Below are 18512 nucleotides of genomic sequence, written 5' to 3' on the forward strand. Positions count from 1 at the left end.
CTCTTAGCCTGTATGCCGCAGAATGGGGGTACTGAGAGTCACCAGCTGACAGAAAGCGTCCCCTTTGTGCCAGTGATCTCTTCGTGCGACTAAGGCATAAAATGGGCCGACCATCCCAACAACCGCGTCTGACTATGAGAGGTGACCCCTGAGCGTGCGACTAAGGCACCATGCGACTCCGGCAGGGAAAGAAAGAAAAGAGAGATTCCCAGGACCCACTGTTTGGCAATTCCCTGAAACGTGAAAAGGCACTCCTGGGATGGCTCAGAGGCAACACCTAGGCCCCTGTAAGTCAACCTGGACTGAGAAAAAGGTGAAAGTTAACAGAGAAGACAGGCTGAGGAATCTGCCTTGTAGTCCTGCCAGGAAGGCGGCGGCCAAGGGGAGGGGGCTCAGTGTTTTGCTTGAACCAATATGTACCCCATGGTGCATGGAAGTTGTCTTGCTGAGGGTGGGGGCAGAAGCTGTAACAGCCTTGGCTGTTCCATGACCCCCCTATCCTTTCATGGGAGTCTTCAAGCGGCAGGCACCCTGATGGCTTTTAAATGCCTGACCCGAGCCAGCACAATACCAATCGGCCTAGTCCTTAGTCAGAAAGAAGACAGAGGGACCCTCACCCATTCTGGGCGGCAGTCACTGGGGCAAAGTGAGCCGTGGAGCCTTCAGAACACACCAGGGCGTGGCCCTGGCCAGAGTTCCTCTGCTGCTTCCCCCGTAGCTTGCTTGTTCACAGAGGGTCCCAAGAAATGAGGAGAGGAGGTTGGGGAGGAGATCCCCCAAGAGATGTCCCCGTACGGGCCACCAAAATGTCGTGGTCCGAGCGCGGGTTGGAGGAAGAATTTCCAGACACGAAGTATTTTAGAAAACAGTGAGTTTATTGAGAACAAAGAGCAGAGCCGAGTTAGTGAGGGGCGCTGCCAATACAGCAGGCCAACTTCCTGATAGACCAGGGAGAGCCGACCCCCTTTGTGGGCTAGTAGCCAACTTTTATAGCATCACGACAAAGAAACTCCTGCTGGCAGGATGGCACTAGGTGATTGGTCAGGATGCTACAAGGTTATGACATGGTGATCATTTTGCCTAATACGGAGCTGGGGGGCTGCCTGGTTTAGACTAGGAGAGCCCATCGCAACAGTTGCCATGGGGTTTGGTTAATTCCAGAATTTTTGTCCTGTGCTCTTGATGTAGGGCTCCACAGAAGCTATTAATAGGTAGCTTATAGAAAAGGAAATATAAATGGCCCAACTTATTTTTTAAATGTTTATTCATTCATTAGAGGAATGCAATTAAAACTATCAAGACACCATTTTCCACGTGTCATACCGTCAAAAATCAGAAAGCTTTGGTACCACATGGAAAGCTCTCACACACTGGTGGCTGTAACATCGGGAAGAGCCTCCTCTGTGGGGAGATAACTTTCCCAACTGCAGGATCCCTCATTAGCCACACACACCCTAACTGAGGAGCGCTGCTTCTGGGAACTCATCCTTCGGATTGCCTTGCAAGTAAGGAATAACCCACATTCGCCATTTATTGATGCAATGGCTATAACTGCAAAGGACTGGAAACAACCAAATATCCCTCCATAAAAAGGGGCCTGGTTAAATAGATTATCGTAAAACCATATCCATGCAACCCTAAACAAGAGTTCTTTCAGTAAGGCTATGGAGCTCTTCAAAATAGTGAAAAAAATTAGAAACACACGGGAAACTGATGTTAAAGGCAGCCTCTGGAGAGGAGAGGTGGCAGCTGGGCTGGGGAATTTCACTGTATACTTTTTAGTACCTTCTGAATTTTGAACCATGTGAATTATTAGCTATTCAGAAAAATAAACTTAAAATACTTATACATATTGAGTCCTTCCATGTTATGAAAGTTTCTGGCTTAGCTCCCACTAATTGAGTTACTGTACTCTGTCCTGTGGTATATCCTGCCTCATGGAACATCAGAGATAAAACCTAGGGGCTCTGAGTCAGGTGGGGCTCTGTCCAGCCCCGGAAAGGGAGAGACCTGTTAGGGTCAACCAGGCCTGCACTTCACCCCCTCCGTCAACAGGTGGCGCTACAGGGCCTGTGGCCTGGGACAGAGGGCAGTGGCTTGGGGAGCCCAGGGGCCTCGGGCTGCTGACCAAGAGGCAAAGAAGCAGGCAGACACAAATTAGTAACATAAAATAGAAACTAACTTTATTTCTCTGGAAGAAGCAGATATTCATAGCTGGGGCAGAAACTTTGGCAAGAGGCTGGTGGGAAAACAAAGAACAGCACAAGGGAAGAGCTGGGTCAGAGGAAGCACTGGAGTCCCTCCAGGGCAGCTGCCCCCTTGGTCTCCTTCCAACCCTGGGGCCTTGGGCCCTGGTCCCTGCCAGAGAACGATCTGGCACCCTAGCTCTGCTACCTGAGCCACCTCAGGCTATTTCCAGGCACAAGATCCTAACACCAGCCAAGTCCCATAACATGTCCATGGTGAGGCCACAAGTCACATTCCGTCCGACACCCCAACTGCCGCCAGGGGCTCCCTGGGGAGGGCCCCCGCCCCACGCCCTGGGTGCTGGTCCACCTTTCTGCATGGCCAACACATCCTCCCTGCCCGGGGTCAAGCCTGGCTTCCCCGCCGGCAGGGCCTGGCAACACATTTCAGCTCCAGGCCCCACCAGGGACTGAAGCCAGAGGCAGGTCAGCCACAGGGCCTTCTGAGGCCACCCCCAGGCCTGCCTACAAGAGGCTCCCTCCTGCACCTCGGCTGGGTGCACTGAGAGCTCCGAAGTTGCAGGGACAGCGCTGGGTGAGGGAGGGACAGGCAAGGCGGGGCTCCCAGCCTCCTGCTGCCTTGGCCTCGCTCTGCCACTGGGGGCAGCAGGTGCAGCAGGTCCTCCAGGCCTGGCAGGGCATCTCCCCACCCTCGTCAGATGGACAGGCTCAAATGATTCCTTCGGGGCAGATCCTCTGGGTCTCCAGACATCTCAGCGCCTAAAGGATGGGAAACACCCAGAAAGCCCTTCCATCAACAGGGGTCAGTGCAACAGAGTATGGAATGTCCAGTGTGGGTGGGTGCGAGAGGGGCCTCTCAGGGTCAGCCAAATCGGTTGAAAACTGGTGGTTCTAGGCACTAATTTTGGAATTTAGCATCCTGGGATGACTTCTTTAATAAACTAAGAAAAAGACACCAGCAGTATCGTGTATTAGAGTAACCGATGCACATCAGTAAGAATAACCACGAGGTAATGGCCAACGTTCAGCGATGGCGTCCCATGGGCCAGACACTTGCTGTGCGGTGCATCCCTCATTAATTCTCCTAACCAGTTCTATGAGGTAGGCACTATCATTACACACGTTTTACAGATGAGGACCCTGAGAGGTCAGGGAAGGAGCATAAGCTGACGCCACGTGTGATCAGAAGGCTGGGCTCCGAGCTCCAGCTGTCTGCCGCCAGAGGACTCCGGCACACCCACCCCGCCAGCGCCCCCCAGGGAAGGATTTCACTTTTTGACTTGATAAAACTTTCACTTGTATGTATTTATACTCTACATCAAGTATGTTATTTATATATCTATACATTGTGTTATATATACACGTACATACATTTTTTATAGGAAAGTAATGGATTTTTTTTTTTTGATTAGACATTCCTTTAAAAAGGCATTAAATCTTTGTTACTTTAAACTGAAATAGGAAATGAAGAGGTGAGAGAGGTTTGTTTAAACCACTGGATCCTAACCTGCTGCTCACTGGAGCCCGGTCAGGAAGCAAGCCCCCTGCAACCAGAGAGGCTCCAACTCCTTTTACTCATTAGCTCATTTAACAAAGCGCCTGTGAAGTCTAGATAAACGTGCTTAGGAGAAGCTGTTTTCTCCGAGAACTGTGTCCTGGGATCGGGACCCCTTTCCCTCCTCCCGCCTGGAGCCCTGTGTCTGGCCGTGTGTGGCTGTGAGCTGTTGGCTTTTCCCAGAGTGACTGCTCCAGGACACCCCGGGGACAGGAAGGTGGCAGGGGCAAGGTCTGCTCACTTGTGGTGGGCTGGGCCGCAGGAGCCCAGCAGGTGGCAGCCAGCCTGCTCCAAATTCCAGTCGAACATCTCCAGCACTTTGTGGCACTCGCCTCGCGGCCGCAGACCCAAACCAAAGAGCTGCTCCACCTGAGGAGCAGAGGGTGGTGCCGTGGGACACACTGGGGCCGAGGGGTGCTGGACCAGGGCGGGACAGAGGAGAGTGAGGGTGGGGGCAGGGAGCAGGAGGGTTGGAGGAGAGCCGCAGAACCAGTCTTCAGGGTCCCTGAAAGCCAGAGTGGGCAGGAGGTGGTGGTACCTTCAGATACTGGGCAGCCCTCTGCACGCTCCAGCTGTGGCTCTGCAGGGCCGCCTGGCACTCCTCTGTGGTCACCCCATGCACCATGGCCTGCAGCTGGGCACACCCACCCACCCGTCAGCACCACTCGGGCCCCTTCCTCTGGGTCCCTCGGGCCCCTGCCCCTCCTCATCCTGTTAGCCAGGCCCACTACTCACCATCTGGATCTTCTCTGCTGGCCGTCCAGCCTCTGGCCCGTCCCCGGGGCAGCCCCTCTGTGGCAGCCAAGCAGTGGCCCTCAGGGCTGGCAGCTGGGCCCCTGAGTTGCTGGTGTTGGTGGAGAAGTTAGCCCTGGGGTCTGGGGCAGCCTGAGGCATTGGTCGAACGGTGGCAGTGGGGGCAGCAGGAGCTGGGATGCCGGGAGGGGGCAGCAGCAGGGGCACAGGCATGGGGGTCGGCTCTTCGGGGCTCCGGGTCTCACGCAGGAAGCGCTGGTAGCGCTCCAGGTAGGGTGGGCGCTCAGGCAGCAGGTAGTAGTGGGTGCTGCTGACCTTCTTGCCATCACGGACGATGGGTAAGATGCAGGGGCCAGCCCGGGGGCCAGGTGCCTGGATCACCTGGGGTGTGGCATACTTGGGGTCTGAGGCGAAGCTCTGGGTGGTGGGCATGGTCTTCCCAGGTGAGCTGGAGAGCCGGGGTGGCAGCGGGGAGCTGCCGCGTGGCACCAAGGGGCTGGGGGTCCTGGAGCCTTGTGGGGACAGGGGCTCCCGGGGTGGCACCCGGGGAGGGGAGGCAGGTCCAGGCCACCGCCCCATCTCCTCCTCGCCCGAGGGGGCTGGAGACAGCTCCCCACGTGGGCGTGTGGGCCTCGGGGGGATGGGCACACGGGGGGGCACCTGGGGCTTGTCGTCGCCCACCGGGCTTGGCGAGGGGACCAGAGAGCCGGCCGGGACCTGTAGCTGCCGCATGCACTCCTGCTGCAGCGCCTGGAAGATCTCTGCGGTCTGGGCCGAGTTGGGCGGCTTGCCCCCACCCTGAGGCGGGAGGAACAGGTTGTCCTCCAGGGCAGGGAAGAGCCGCGCCGGCTCAGGCACAAAGGCGTAATTGGTCTCGCCCTGGCTGGGCCCAGCAGAGACCCCTGCACTCACGAGGGTGCTGTTGATGGAGCAGACCTCAAAGTCATCCTCATCCTGGGCCACGTCATCGTAGGCAGGAGGCGGGGGCAGCGGGCGCGCATCCCAGTCCACCACTGGCGTGGGATGCAGGGGCCGGGGCAGGGCCCGCGAGGGGCTCTGCGGCGGGGTCTTGTCCAGCAAGGAGCAGGCATCCATGGCCAGCTGTGCCAGTGAGGGCGCACAGGGCCGTGGGGCCGGGACCACGGGCTCCTCACCGAAGTCGATAAGCGTGACCTCACTGCTCCCGCGGCCCGCTTTGGTGCCCGGCACCCGGGCAGAGGGCTTCGCGAGCCACAGCCCACGGGGCAGTCCTGGCTTCCGCAGGCCCAGCCTCTTGAAGTCGCTGGACAGGGGGTCTTGGTCCTCACTCACAGGGTCGTAGGTTGGTTCTGCGATGGAAGGTAGATCCCAATAGGGAGGCAGCGTCAGGCAGGCCGATGGGAAAGGTGGGGTGTGGGGAAGACAGCCCACCAACTCCCCACTCCCAATTCCCCCAGAGGTCAGCCCTCAGCCGCCAGAATTCTCTGCGCACCCAGACCCCATTCAACAGGAGGGCAGTACCTGCGCCGGTGGCTGGCAGCCCTCTATGGGGCCTGGCGAGCCCCTCCCTCCATTTCAGCTAGAGCAAGAACACCCCACACCTGCCTGCCTGACACCCCTCCATCAACACAAGATCCCATATGCCCCGGCTCCTGAGCCCTGGTTAGTAATCCCTACCCCATTACGTACGGCACACCATTAGTGCAGGCAGGGGGCTATGGGCCATCTCCCACCATCAAGGGCAATAGGAGCTATCCTTAGAGAGGACAGAGCTCCTGATCAACTGGCATAAAGCCCAGACACGGCCTCTGCAGGTCCCAAAGGAAGTGAGGCAGGGCCAGGCAATGGCGGACAGTGGCAGAGTGGGTGCCAGGACCACACTCTTGTTCCCGAAGCCCAGGCTTTTGGGGGTTGGGGGAGAGGCAGGCATGCCGGGCCAGGTCAGCGGCAAAAGCTCACAGCACACACCCACTTCCCCTCCCACCCCGGACAGCTGGGGCTCTGTACCTTCCAGGAGGAGAGAAATGAGAGGAGAGAGGGGGCGGGGGCGGGGGCCAAGGCACCAAGAGCAGCCCCACTTACTCTGAGTGAAGATGGCAGGCTGAGGAGGGCGAGGTGGAGGCTCCCCTGCGAGAAAGGTCATGCGGAGAGTAGAGGGGGCAGAGCAAGGACAAGGAAGGGGAGACAGAGTCAGACAAGAGGGCAGAGTGTGGAGGGGGGAGGGGGGAGAGAGAGAGAGAGAGAGAGAGAGAGAGAGAGAGAGATGTGAAAAGGGGCAAATGAATGTACAAACCCAGCAGCAATGGGAAGCAATGGGGCGGCAGGATGGGAAAACTATGTTCCGGAGCGACAGGCCCTGGATCCGGGAGATGGATGAGGCTCCTGGCCAAGATGGAGCCCGTGGGGTGGTTTTGGCAGGAGAGGAGAGCAGGATTAGGGGGAGTGAGGAGAGCCAGGATCTGAGCACGGCGGGAAGGAGGAGGGAGGAGGGAAGCTGAGCAGGCAGGCCAGTGCGGGCCAGACCGAGGATGCCCACCTCGGCGGATACAGCTGCCTCTTGCCGTCCGCCCCACGCCCAGCCGGAGCCAGGGACACAGCTGTCCCCATGCTGCCCTGACCCAACCGTCCCAGAGCAGGAACAGCCAGCTCGGGGTGGCCTGAGGAGACAGCATCCCTTCCTGGGCAGCTGATGAACTAGGGGACCAGGGCTTGGGGGCCCTTACTTTTCACCCTGCCCAGATGCTGGGTGGGTCTGGAGGTGCTCAGTTCCACACTCAGCAGGTCGGGAGGGTCCATGGGGTTTCCCAGATACAGTCTGTGGGGAGAGATGCAGGTCAGAGATGGGTAAGGGTGTGGGGCGGCGGCAGTGAGGGCACCCTGGAGGAGGTGCTGGGCCTGTCCCCTGGGGTCATCCAAGCCCCTTGCAGACGCAGGCCTGGAGCCCAGGACTTCTGACCCTGGTAGCTCCCTTCTGTAGATCTAGCAGGAACCAGGGGAGGGTACAGTGGAGAGGGGGCAGAGAAAGAACTCCTGACTGTAGGCTGAAAAACCTAGGACTGTAGGAGCTCCAAGGACACCCCAAAAGGGCAGAGCTGGCCCTCTGTAACCCCAAGGCACCCCAACCCATGCCCAGCAGCCACCTGCTGGCACACTCTCTTCTCTCCTACCAGGCCCTGAGGCATCTGGGCTACACTGCCCCAGCCAGGCTGGACAGGAGGCATCCTTCTGCCCCACTGCCAGGAGGTAGGGTATGGGCCAGGCTACCGCCAGGCTCCCAATTCACCTGCAACCCCTGTGCCAACTCAGCATCTGGGACGTAGTTACTGGGGCTGATTAAAGCCCAGAGGAATGGGGCTGGGCTGGCCATGGCACGCCAGGAGCAGGGCAGAGGGTGCCGGGCCGCCTTCTGGAAGGTGTCTGCCTTCTCCGGCCCCAGCTCTCTCAGGCCCTCGCCTGGCTCCTGTGAGGCAAGAGACGGGCACTCTCCCAGGGCTCAGCATTCTGGTGTGCGGGGCAGGGGGTGAAGGGCCCGCTGCGCCACGCCCCCGGGGCAGAAGCCTTTCAGAAGTCAGAGGAGAGAGCACTGCCCGGGAACCCCGTACTGCCAGCACAGAGGCTCGGAGGCCCAGCAGGAGGAGCTCCAAGTGGCACCCTCGGGCGGGGCCCCCAGGAAGTGACTAATTCTCCTGTGTATCCTCCCCAGATGCCCCCCATCCCGTGACCTCGTCTTTTCACTTAAAGGAGGCTGAACCCCCCTCCCAGGTACAGAGTGAGCAGGCAGGTGGGCACTCTGAAGTTTCCCCGTAGGGAGCTTTTTCTGCACCTTGCACCCCTGGGCCTGAGCCAGCAGCTCCCATCTCCAGGACTCAGGTCCTACCAGCAGGAGAAGGGAAACTGCCACCCAAGTGCTGGGGATCATGAGAAGCTTTCCTACTGAACTACTTCCAAAGGCTCTTCCCAAGGCCATTCTCCTAAAGCCAGTTTGCCAGGGGGGGGCTTAAGGTGTGGACCCTGGAGGCCATTTATCCTTTGAAGCTCCAACCCCAGTTCTGCCGACAAGGAAAAGCTGCTGAACAAGAGACTCTTGGCCCACGGCTGTAACTGGGACCTTTGGAGGCCTGGAGAGCCTGCATGCCCAGAGAGGGGCTGCTGGCCCTGGAGCCCCCGGGCGGGACCCTGCCAGTACTCACTCATCGATCCTGTCAGGGAAGCCCCAGCAGTGCCGGGGGTCGCTGTCACCATGCCCTGTGTGAATGAAGCTGTTCTGCAGGGGCTGGCTGATGTCCTGGGCTGACAGGCCGGCCACAGAGGTCACCACGTTGCGAGGGAAGGGCCCCACGCACAGCGTCCGTGTGTTCTGCCCACGCCACCAGTAATTCTCAGCCCTGTGCAACAGCGGTGACATGGTGAACACCAGGGAGTGGTGGGACAGTCCCAAGGACTGGGACCCTTTTTACACCAAGCTCTCTTTAGCCGTGGTATCTGACCACCTTGGCAGAAGAGAGTACAAGGGCTAAGGGCCCAGGATCAGAGTAGCCTGCCACCAGCCCACCTCCTCCCAGCAGCCGCCCAGGACCTGCCACCCACCCAGTACAGGGCCTGGTATTTGCACGCAGCCTTACCCTAAGTGCCCTAGGTGGGTCAGATAGCTTTTCCTACAGTTTACAAATACGGAAACAGGTTCAAACAAGTGACATGACTTGCCTACAGTTACCAGAAAGAGTACAGCAGATCCAGGATTCAAACCCAGTTGTTAATCCGTGAAGCCAGCGCCCTTCTCACAATACCACCTCGCCTCCCTCCTCCCCTGGCAAGGCCTAAGCCCTAGTCCTCTCCTAGCCATCCGATCTCACTCTTCAACCCAGTTCCAGGAGTTCTGAGCTACAACGGCCCAAGGGAGAACCATGGCCTTAGGACTGGGCTTGGGGCCAAGCCCTCCTACCACAATCCCATCTACTGCAGTCAGCCCTCCAAGTTTTGGAAGCACCTGGGGCAACCCACGCTATCACATCACCAGTTTACACATCTCCAGTGCCTTCCACCACCTCCTGCTAGGACCGCGGGACCCCCACTCTGGCCCCCATCCACCTCCTTGGGAGGAGAGCTCCACTCTTGTCTTCAACAAGGGGTACAGAAGGGAACCCAGCCTCCCAGTGTGGCTGGACTATGGGACCACCAGCCCCTCGCTCTGACCTCAGACACAGAATCTGTTGGCACAGCCTAAGTCCAGGCCTGGGGTGGGGGTGGGAGCCGGGCCAGGTGGGCAAGAAAGAACAGAGCGCCCTCCTGGACGCTTCCAATGCCCAAAATCCAACAGGCCACGAGGCTCCTGCATCTGCTGGGATCACGCACACCTGAGGACGGGCAGACTCTGGGCTAAGGCCGCACACCTGAGGACGGGCAGACTCTGGGCTAAGGCAGCGGACGTGTGGGGCACCAAGCCGCATCCGCTCACTGTCAGCCCCCCACCTGTACATCACCTGTCCATAGCAGGAGCACAAAGAAAGGTTTCCTCCAAGCTGCAGCCAGACCAGAGGGGTTGGGAGGGGTGGAGGCTGGAAGGAGGCAGTGAGGCCCGAACACCTGGACCCCCCTCCGCGAGGTGATGTGGCCACTGGGCCAGTGTGACCCCCAAAGAGCCTGTCCCAGAGACCTAATGTCAAACCCCACAAACACAGCAATCCTTGGGGAGCCAAGAGGCGTGGAGGGGGAGGGACGAGAGCCCAGCCTCCTTGTCAGCAAGGCTGCTGACCAGCCACCACAGACACAGCAACCCTGTGATTACCACCCAGCACCCCTGGGTGGGAAGGGCAGGAAAGGAAGGAAGAAGAGAGGACAACACCTGGAAGGGACAAAGCCCATCCAAAAATAGCAGGGCCATTCCAAAGAGAGAAACGCCTCCCCTCCCCCCACCCCACACCCCCAGGCCGGCTGAGGCCAAGGAGGCAGGGTGGGGAGCCCCTGGCCCCCAGACCCCGATGCTGCTCTCACCCAACACCCATGGGCCCCCTGGGTCCCACGTGCCCCTCCACGGAACAGGCTCAGACACCAAGTCCATGGCTGGACGCTGGACTCTGCTCTCCACACCTCTTCAGAGATGCTTGTTAACTGAGGTGGAGAAGCAGTGCAGAGTGGAACAGACTCGCGTCCAAGGCCAGGTTTATGCCGTGACCACGCCCTCCCAGTGGATCCTGAGCAAGACCAGATGGGTAGGAGGCCACTCCCTCTGCTCCCTTCCTTTTGCTAACAGACCCTCACTCGGAAGCCTCCTCTGGACCCACTTCTGAGAGCAGGAGCAGAGCCAAGCCTACCTCTCTGTTACAGGTATGGCCAAGGCTAGAGCCAGGCCCAGAAGGAAGGGCTCCCTTTATCACTGCTGGGAGTCCTCACATCAAGTCTCAAAAAAGGAGGTGGGAGGTGAGGGGCAGGAGGCACGACAGCCCTTGCTACTGGGGAAGGGGAGTGGGGAGTGCAGAGTATGTATAAGAAAGACCCCCTTGGGAATGACATCCCAAGCACGGAAGTAGCTTCCTCCCAACGAGGGTCAATTATAACTCCCGAGATGGCCAACGTTACGTCACGCTGCCCACTGGTCCCCCTCCAAGGCTCAGTGGGGCGGAGATACCAGCAGCCCAGAGAGGACCAGCCCAGCCCTTCCCACCCAGCCTGCTCTGGCCACACCTCCCTTCCCCTTCCAAGAACAGCCCAGAGTCTCCATGGCAAGTGGAGGGCACAGTCCCCGCAGCAAAGACAGGCACCTCCAGCAGGCTGCCTGACAGCATCCTGGGACAGACAAGATGTGAAGCAGCACCTGGGAAACACCAGGGCCTGGGTTAAGAACCACCGACGGCTGCCCCAGCTCTCTTGGGGACCAGCCTCTGGAAACCTCAGCCCATTATCCCAGTTCTGGCTTAGGCAGCCCAGAAATGGCTGACAAATGTGGCTTAAACATTCTGCTCAAAACACCACCCCACGCACTTCTCTCCAGGTGTCCCCGGCAGCCCCTGGCCTTGAGGGACAACACACCCCCTTTGCTTCCCCCTCTCCCACCCACCACAGGAAGCAAAGGCTCCAGGGACCAGGCCAGGCCAAGGATCTACACATGGATTTCAGAATCTCTGTCCCCCTTCTCTGGTTTGTGAAAACAGAACATCAAAGTTCTGTCAGCCATCCCAGCCTCCAAAGAAGACCCCCTGGAAAAGAGTGGTCATCAACTGTCCCTCACAGTCTAGACAGAGCCTCGCAAGCTTGGCTCACAGGACATCTGGTGTCCTCTCTCTGCCCGCCACCTGGTACCCCGAGAAGCCCTGAGTCTAAAAAATCAGTCAGAGCCAGGGGCAAGGGTGCTCCAGACTCTGGCTAGGAGACAGCTTCTGCAAGAAGAAACCCCAGTCTAACAGAAGAGCACAGATACGAGACAGCTGAGAGCCAGGCTGCTAAAGGAAGATGGAGAAACAGACCGAGACCCACACGTACAAACCCAGACCCAAAGGGACACCCATGAACAGAGCCCACCCACCCGGAGAAACGGAGACAGAGCCAGACAAACAAACACACTTGGGGCACCAAGGAAACAAGGGGGCATTTAAAGCTCTGGTACCACCGACACACAGGCCCACTCCCAAAGCCTCACCGGCTGTCATGCCTCCTGCCCCTCACCTCCCACCTCCTGAGTAGCTCCAGGGACCTGCGGCAGGCACTGCGGTCCAAGTCGGCCGGTGGCCCTGGAGGAAGAACCCAGCAAGCCCACACTGGCAGGCAGTGGCGGTGGAGCCAGCAGCTGGGCCAACCCAAGCCTGTGACGAAAGGGCGGGGCAGGGCCCACCCACGGTGGCCTCCCAGGAGGAGTGGCTCCCCTCTCCCCTCCTGTTCCCCGCCTCACTCCAGTGGTGACCCAGGTTGCCAGCTCCAGAGACAAACGCCCCAGAAACACACAAAGCCCCTGAGTCACCCCTACTGAGAGCAAGGGATGAGGGAAATAAAGACCTGGGGACTACAGGGCACAAGAGGGCTCAGGTCCAGGGCCCTCTGGCTCCTGGAGGTGGGAATGGCTGTAGGCTCAGATTCTAGCTGAAGGTCCTGCCATGCACCTCCAGAAGGGCCCCCACCCTAATCTTCCTATTTCCAGAATGCTCCCCAGACTGCCACGCCTGCATTCCCTTCCCTGGCCCCTTAGCTCCAAACCACAGACTACGTATTCCTTCCTTTCCTCCAGGCTTCTCTCCTAGCAGCTTTCTAGCTTTCTGTCCACCACCACTAACTCCCCAACCATACCTCCCCCTGCCCAACTTGCTAGGATGTCATTCTTAATTCACAGATACGGGGCCCGAACGTGAGGGGAGCCCCAGCCTGAGGAGGAGATGCTGGGGCCACAACGCGTGCAGGCCATGCTCCTCCACAGCCAGCCCGGGCTCCAGGGCCTACTCTGTCAGTCTGACTCAGACCCAGAAACACTCCCTCTCAACAACCCCCCATGAGGCACAAGGTTTATCCAAAGGTCTCAGACCCCCAAACCTGAAGTCCAGGTAGGAAGGGCTCCGTGGGAAGTCCCTGCCTGGCTCTGAGTCAGAGGGGCTGGGAGCGTGGGGGATTTCCTCTGCCTCGCTCCTCTTCCGGGTCCTCCGTGCTCACCCCCTACCCCAGAGGCACCTCTAGCCCTCCCCACCGCAACCAGCTTCTCAGACACCCTGGGGATGAGATAACAGAGGGTGGCTTGAGCGGTAGGGGGGCCTCCACAGCAGGCAGGCTTGAACTTTGGGGGCTCCAGGTGGGAGACCTGACTCAGGAGAGGCTGCCTGCAGGCAGACACTTGTTGCCAGCTGTGAGGGGGATTGAGGGGGCAGGAATAGAGACCCTGTGAGGGCAGCCCGGGGACAAAATGGCCAGGTGGGAGGCCCAGCAGAGGACAGAGGAGAGCCCTGGGAAGGCAGAGGCTGCCAGGAAGAGGCAGGGCTGCTTGGGGCTACTGAAGGGCACCCAGGTGGGAGTCCAGAGTCCTTATCCTGGGAGGAGAGGGAAGAGGTGGGGCAGGGGAGGATAAGAGGAAGAATGTCCAGGAGTCCCAGCTGGGCCCCGAGGCCAGGCTGCTCCACTTCCTACACCCCACCATTACGGCAGTGAGGCCCCAACCCACAGAGCCAGCACTGGAGTCTGGTGGGAAAGGGTGACAGAGGAGACGCTAGGCAGGGAAACCCCCCTGCGAGCCACCGCACCTGCATACTTAACCCCATGCACTCAGGCGGACCCAGGCCTGCCCTCCCCTCTTGCTGCAGGAGCCCTGAGAGGGGCTGTTGCCATGGGGACCTGAGAGGCAGAATGGCTCTGGGCCCCAAGCCCAACCAGTCTGTGCCCTTCACAGCGGTGCAGGCACAGCCCCCGCGCTCCCTACCTCCCCTCAATGACGGTGATGACATCGTTCATCTGGATGTGCAGCTTGTCTGGTTCCTCAAAGTCCTGAAGGGCCCGCATGTCAGTGGGCTGGGCCTGGGGGCAGAGACAGGTCACTAACCACCTCAGGCTGACACCTGCTCGATACCCCTGCCCCCGGGGGCAGATCTGCCCTCACCTCCAGCAGGAAGTCCCTCAGGGCCACAAAGGTGGGTCTGTCCTCTGGTTTGTGAGCCCAGCACTGAACCATGACATTGTAGATGTCCTGGGGGCAGTCCTCGGGCCGGGGCAGACGCTCCCCCTCCTTGTCAATCTTATGCAGGATCTGGTGGTGGGGAGGTGCAGTTTGAGGACAAGCAGAGCACCCGGCTCTTCACCGCTCATCTCCCCCCCCAGCCCACGGAACGGCTGGAACTGCTGGCCGCCATGCCTGTACCCCAAAGAAGAGCTCTGCCTGCACCCTGGGCCTCTGACCCTTACCCCTAGGTCTGGGGCCTCCGAACAGGGGGCCGTGGCAAAGGAGGACTGCGAAAAAGCCCAGGCCGGCCTGTTCCTGACCACTGGGGGCCGTGCTCTTTGCTCAGCTTACCTGGGGGGGTCAGGCAGACACAGGGCAAGGGAGACAGGGATTCCAACAGGTAGGAGCCAGTTCCAACAGGGCCAGGTTGGGAGACAAGGATCAAATCAACCCCCAGCCACGCTGTGGGGAGCATAGCCCCAGCCCCCTCACCTGACTGCCATTGAGGCCAATCCAGGGCTCCTGGCCATAGGTGAACATCTCCCACAGCGTGACCCCAAACATCCAGGTGTCGCTGGCATGGGAGAAGGTGCGAGTCTTCAGGCTCTCAGGTGCACACCTGGCAGAGACAGGGGTCAAGCAGAAGGCCTCTCAGAGCACCCCCACCCCCTGCATCAGCGCCAGTGGACCCCAAATGCTCATGCACAAGTGTGCCGTTGCCCCGCGTGCCCAGGTTCACAGTAGGTACTGGGGGCACAGTGTGAAGTTAAGGACTTCTTAACTACGGGGTGCACAGACTTGGACAAAATTGTCTCTGCTCAGGTCTTTTTTCCACGCGCGGCCTGGGGTGGGGAGAGGAGGATGTTCCCATGTCAGGGAAAGGAAGAAGGTCAGCAGCTCCAGAAGGGGCAAAAAGTGGGGTGGGATAAGATATCAGGCTGTTTTCTAATTGTGGTGGGAGGATGACAATTTCCAGATTTGGGGCAGGATCCTAGGATTTAGGTCATTTCAGCAGGAAGGTGTGGGTGGGAAATCTGGATAGGGCCTGGGGAAGAACCAAAATGGGTGGGAACAGTCACAGTCGCTTTCCTCATCCCACACACTCTCTGGAGCTCCCTCTTGGGTAAGGAAGAAAAATGGCACTGCAGGGAAGCTAACAAAGGGTATTCATTCCACGGTGGACTGAGGCATGGGGAGTGAGGAGGAAGCCGCCCTAGATGGAGAATCAGAGATACCTCATGGGACTGGAGAGCTGGCCCTGCCACTCAAAGGGCGTGGGACCCAGGGAAAGTCACCCAAGAGCTCTAAGCCCCACGTTCCTCATCTGTGAAATGGGGATAACAATAATCTGCTCACTTCACAGGATTGTTTTAAGAGGGCTGCATAAAAAAAGGTGACCTTATAATTTACCATTCAAACCAGGACACTTGAGTATGAAAGGAGGTGCTATTAATTACTCCAGGACATCAGGCATAATCCAGGATGTGTGATCATCCTAGATATAAAGTCAGTAATTAATTAGGGGTGACTGTACATCCTGGATTAGAGGGTTTTCTGGCAACCAGAACTGGACCGACTCCTCCCACCCCAAAGCAAGGAGATGACACTCCTTCAGGAGCCTCTGACAACAGAGGATCATGACGGTCTCAGCACACGATAAGCTCACACAGGGGCGAGGGCAGGGCCAGGTACCACCCCAGTGTGCAGGTGAACATCCCTCGTCAGTCTACAAGGCCCTGCCTGCCCCCAGCTCTACCTGGGACACGATTAGCAGCCAGTCTCTGCCTGGCTAACTTCTGGTATTTCAGGAGCTTAAAACTGCGTCTTCCAGGAAGCCTTAATGTGTCCTACAGCACTTATCCCTGTGCACCCTAGCACCTGGCACGTGGGCCCCTGAGAATTACCGGATGGATAAGTGAATGGATGGGCACACAACAAGGGCACCCTGGGCCCAGAAGAGACAAGGGCTGGTGGGTGTATGGAAGGCCCTGGAAGCTCTGAAGCCTGGGTGTGTAGGGACCGGGTGGGGGGGGGGCTGGTCCAGGCCCCGCGAGCCGGCAGCGCCTGCCCCTCACCAGGCAAAGGGCACCTTGCGGTGCTCCTGCATGACGTAGTGGTCGTCATTCTGGGGTAGTGCTCGCATCAGCCCGAAGTCCCCGATCTTGACCAGGTCACGGGTGGCCAACAGCAGATTGCGGGCGGCCAGGTCACGGTGAATAAAGCGCTTGGACTCCAGGTAGCCCATGCCCTCAGCCACCTGCACAGCGTAGCGGCTCAGGGTACCCAGGAGGAAGTGGCCCTGGTGCTTGCGCAGCCGGTCCAACAACGATCCCAGAGGTGCCAGCTCTGTCACCTGAGGCCACGGAGGAGGAAGGAGGAATAAGCATGGCTGAGCCCTGCCCCTCCCTCAGCTCCTCCCCTCAAGGCCTGCCAGAGCCGTGCTCCATGCTCCTCCCTGGCCTGTTCTCCAGGGACCTCTAGGAATCCTACAGCTTCCCAAGCCTCTCCCCTCTAGGGAACATGGGAAACCGAGGCCCAGAAGAGCAACCCAAAGAGGCTCAGGTTAGCAAATGCCAAACACTAAACTCTGGGACCGGCCCCTCCCGTGGGTGCAACCCTCTGCCGGTGAACACAAGCCAAACCCAGAGAGATGGAAGTGAGCTCCAGCGGACACCAGGGTCGGTCAGTACCGGGGTAGGCCTGTGAGCCCCCTTGCCACATCAGGTGGGGGACCAAAGCAGGATCTGGAGGACCTCTGACCTTCGTCAGGATGGAGGGAGTAACCACAGCACAGGCAGGAGGTGAGGGGCACAGGGTCCTCCCTGCTGCCATCCCCCTTCTGCCCACAGCACTTACCATCTTCATGGGCGGTGTGAGCACCACACCGTAGAGGCGAATGAGGTTCCGGTGGTCAAGCGAGTGCATGGCATTGACCTCCCGGATGAAGTCATCCATGGCCTCTGGCTGGCTCAGCACATCAGGCTTCAGGCACTTCACAGCCACACTCACCTGGCCAGAGTGGGGACTGCAGAGTCAGGACAGGCCCCAGCCTCCACACTCCGGGCTAGCCTGCTCCCCACTCCAGCCTCAGACCTGCTCATCGGGTGAGTGAGCGTGTCCCAGGGGCCTGTGGCCTGGCAGGGGGAGGGCAGCTTACCCCAACAGCCATGAGCCGGGCCTCCCCTTCCTGCGGGAGTACCCAGGTTAAGTGGCAACCGCAAGGTAAGAGATGACCGGTACAATGACGGAATATTAAAATGTTATGATAAGATATGTTTTTGGTGTAGAAGGATTTAAAGCTTTTAAAATGCTTTAAATATAATGCTTTAAATAAAATGCCATAAAACTAATCTGGTGACAGAAATCAGAAGAGTGGCTTCCCTTGAAGGGAGGTTATACTCAGTGGAAGAGGCATGAGGGAGCCTTCTCGGGTGACAGAGATGTTCTACACCAGTGGTCCCCAACCTTTTTGGCCCCAGGGACGGGTTTGTGGAAGACGGTTTTTCCACAGACTGGGATGGGGGGGTGCTGGATATGAGGGTTCAGGCGCTAATGCGAGCGATGGGGAACGGCAGATGAAGCTCGCTCACTTGCCCACCACTCACCTCTTGCTGTGCGGCCTGGTTCCTAACAGGCCGTGGACTGGTCCCGGTCCACGGCCCGGGGGTTGGGGACCCCTGTTCTACATCACAATCTGGACAGTGGTCACACGGGCCCACGCGTATGTGAAAAGTCACTGAGCCGTACATTCAAGAACTGTATGCTTTACTGCACACACGCTATCTTTCCCTCCAGGGAAAATTTTTTAAATACAATACTAAGATGAAAGGGCAAGTGTTAAAAAGTTGTGTCTAAAATGTGTATCTTAAAGAAATTCAACAAAATGTCTGAAGGGAAAAAAGGTGTAAATGCTAACTCTGCTTCCTCTGAGTGGTGGGATTACAGGCTTTTTTTTGTTTTTCTTATTTTTAAGTCTCCAAACTTTTATGATCATTAGTTTTATAACTGAAAAAAGGAACATGTGTCTAGTTAACCCTGAGCACGGACTCCAGGGTGAGCCACTTTGGACCTGTCCCCAGCCCCCTTCACATCCCAGCAGAGGGGACAGATCCACCTCAGAGGGCAGAGCAGGGCCTGCCACGCCCCACAGGACCCAGAGAGCTCACCGTCTTCCCCGAGGGGGCGTCCCACTCGCCCCTGCGCACCACGCCAAAGGAGCCATCTCCCAGCTTCTCAAAGAGATGCAGGTCCTTCTCCCCAATGAGGCAGGTGAGGCTCTGCAGGGACCCCTCCGCTGCTGGGCCTCCGGGGGTGGGTGAGGTCTTCCGGAAGGTGCTCTGAGAGTGATGAGGGGGGAACTCAGCCTCCAGCCGCTTTCCACTGAACACCTGTT

At 58.6% G+C, this 18512-nt stretch overlaps 1 protein-coding gene across 14 annotated transcripts in view; it reads right to left on the reverse strand.

Annotated features, from left to right (window-relative positions):
• Positions 1-2161: 2161 nt before the first annotated feature.
• The window catches only part of TNK2 (tyrosine kinase non receptor 2), a 37783-nt gene continuing 21432 nt past the window's right edge, over positions 2162-18512 (reverse strand). For 4 of the 14 annotated variants that reach the window (XM_024754728.1, XM_024754722.1, XM_024754734.1 and 1 more), the window contains exons 4-16: positions 18286-18507; positions 16976-17128; positions 16195-16472; positions 14612-14738; positions 14060-14206; positions 13883-13977; positions 8685-8879; positions 7218-7309; positions 6577-6621; positions 4498-5843; positions 4301-4396; positions 4004-4179; positions 2162-2966 (exon numbers count right to left, since the gene is read on the reverse strand). In XM_024754728.1, coding sequence (XP_024610496.1) covers positions 2960-2966; positions 4004-4179; positions 4301-4396; positions 4498-5843; positions 6577-6621; positions 7218-7309; positions 8685-8879; positions 13883-13977; positions 14060-14206; positions 14612-14738; positions 16195-16472; positions 16976-17128; positions 18286-18507 — 2979 coding nt within the window. In that variant the 3' untranslated portion in view covers positions 2162-2959. Of the gene's footprint in view, positions 2967-3999; positions 4268-4300; positions 4397-4497; positions 5844-6576; positions 6622-7217; positions 7310-8684; positions 8880-13882; positions 13978-14059; positions 14207-14611; positions 14739-16194; positions 16473-16975; positions 17129-18285; positions 18508-18512 lie in introns of those variants that run through there. The other 10 variants (XM_024754726.1, XM_024754735.1, XM_024754733.1 and 7 more) reach the window with 8 other exon arrangements.

The sequence above is a fragment of the Neophocaena asiaeorientalis genome, unplaced genomic scaffold, assembly GCF_003031525.2.
Source record: "Neophocaena asiaeorientalis asiaeorientalis breed wild unplaced genomic scaffold, Neophocaena_asiaeorientalis_V1.1 scaffold423, whole genome shotgun sequence".
Classification (NCBI taxonomy): domain Eukaryota; kingdom Metazoa; phylum Chordata; class Mammalia; order Artiodactyla; family Phocoenidae; genus Neophocaena; species Neophocaena asiaeorientalis.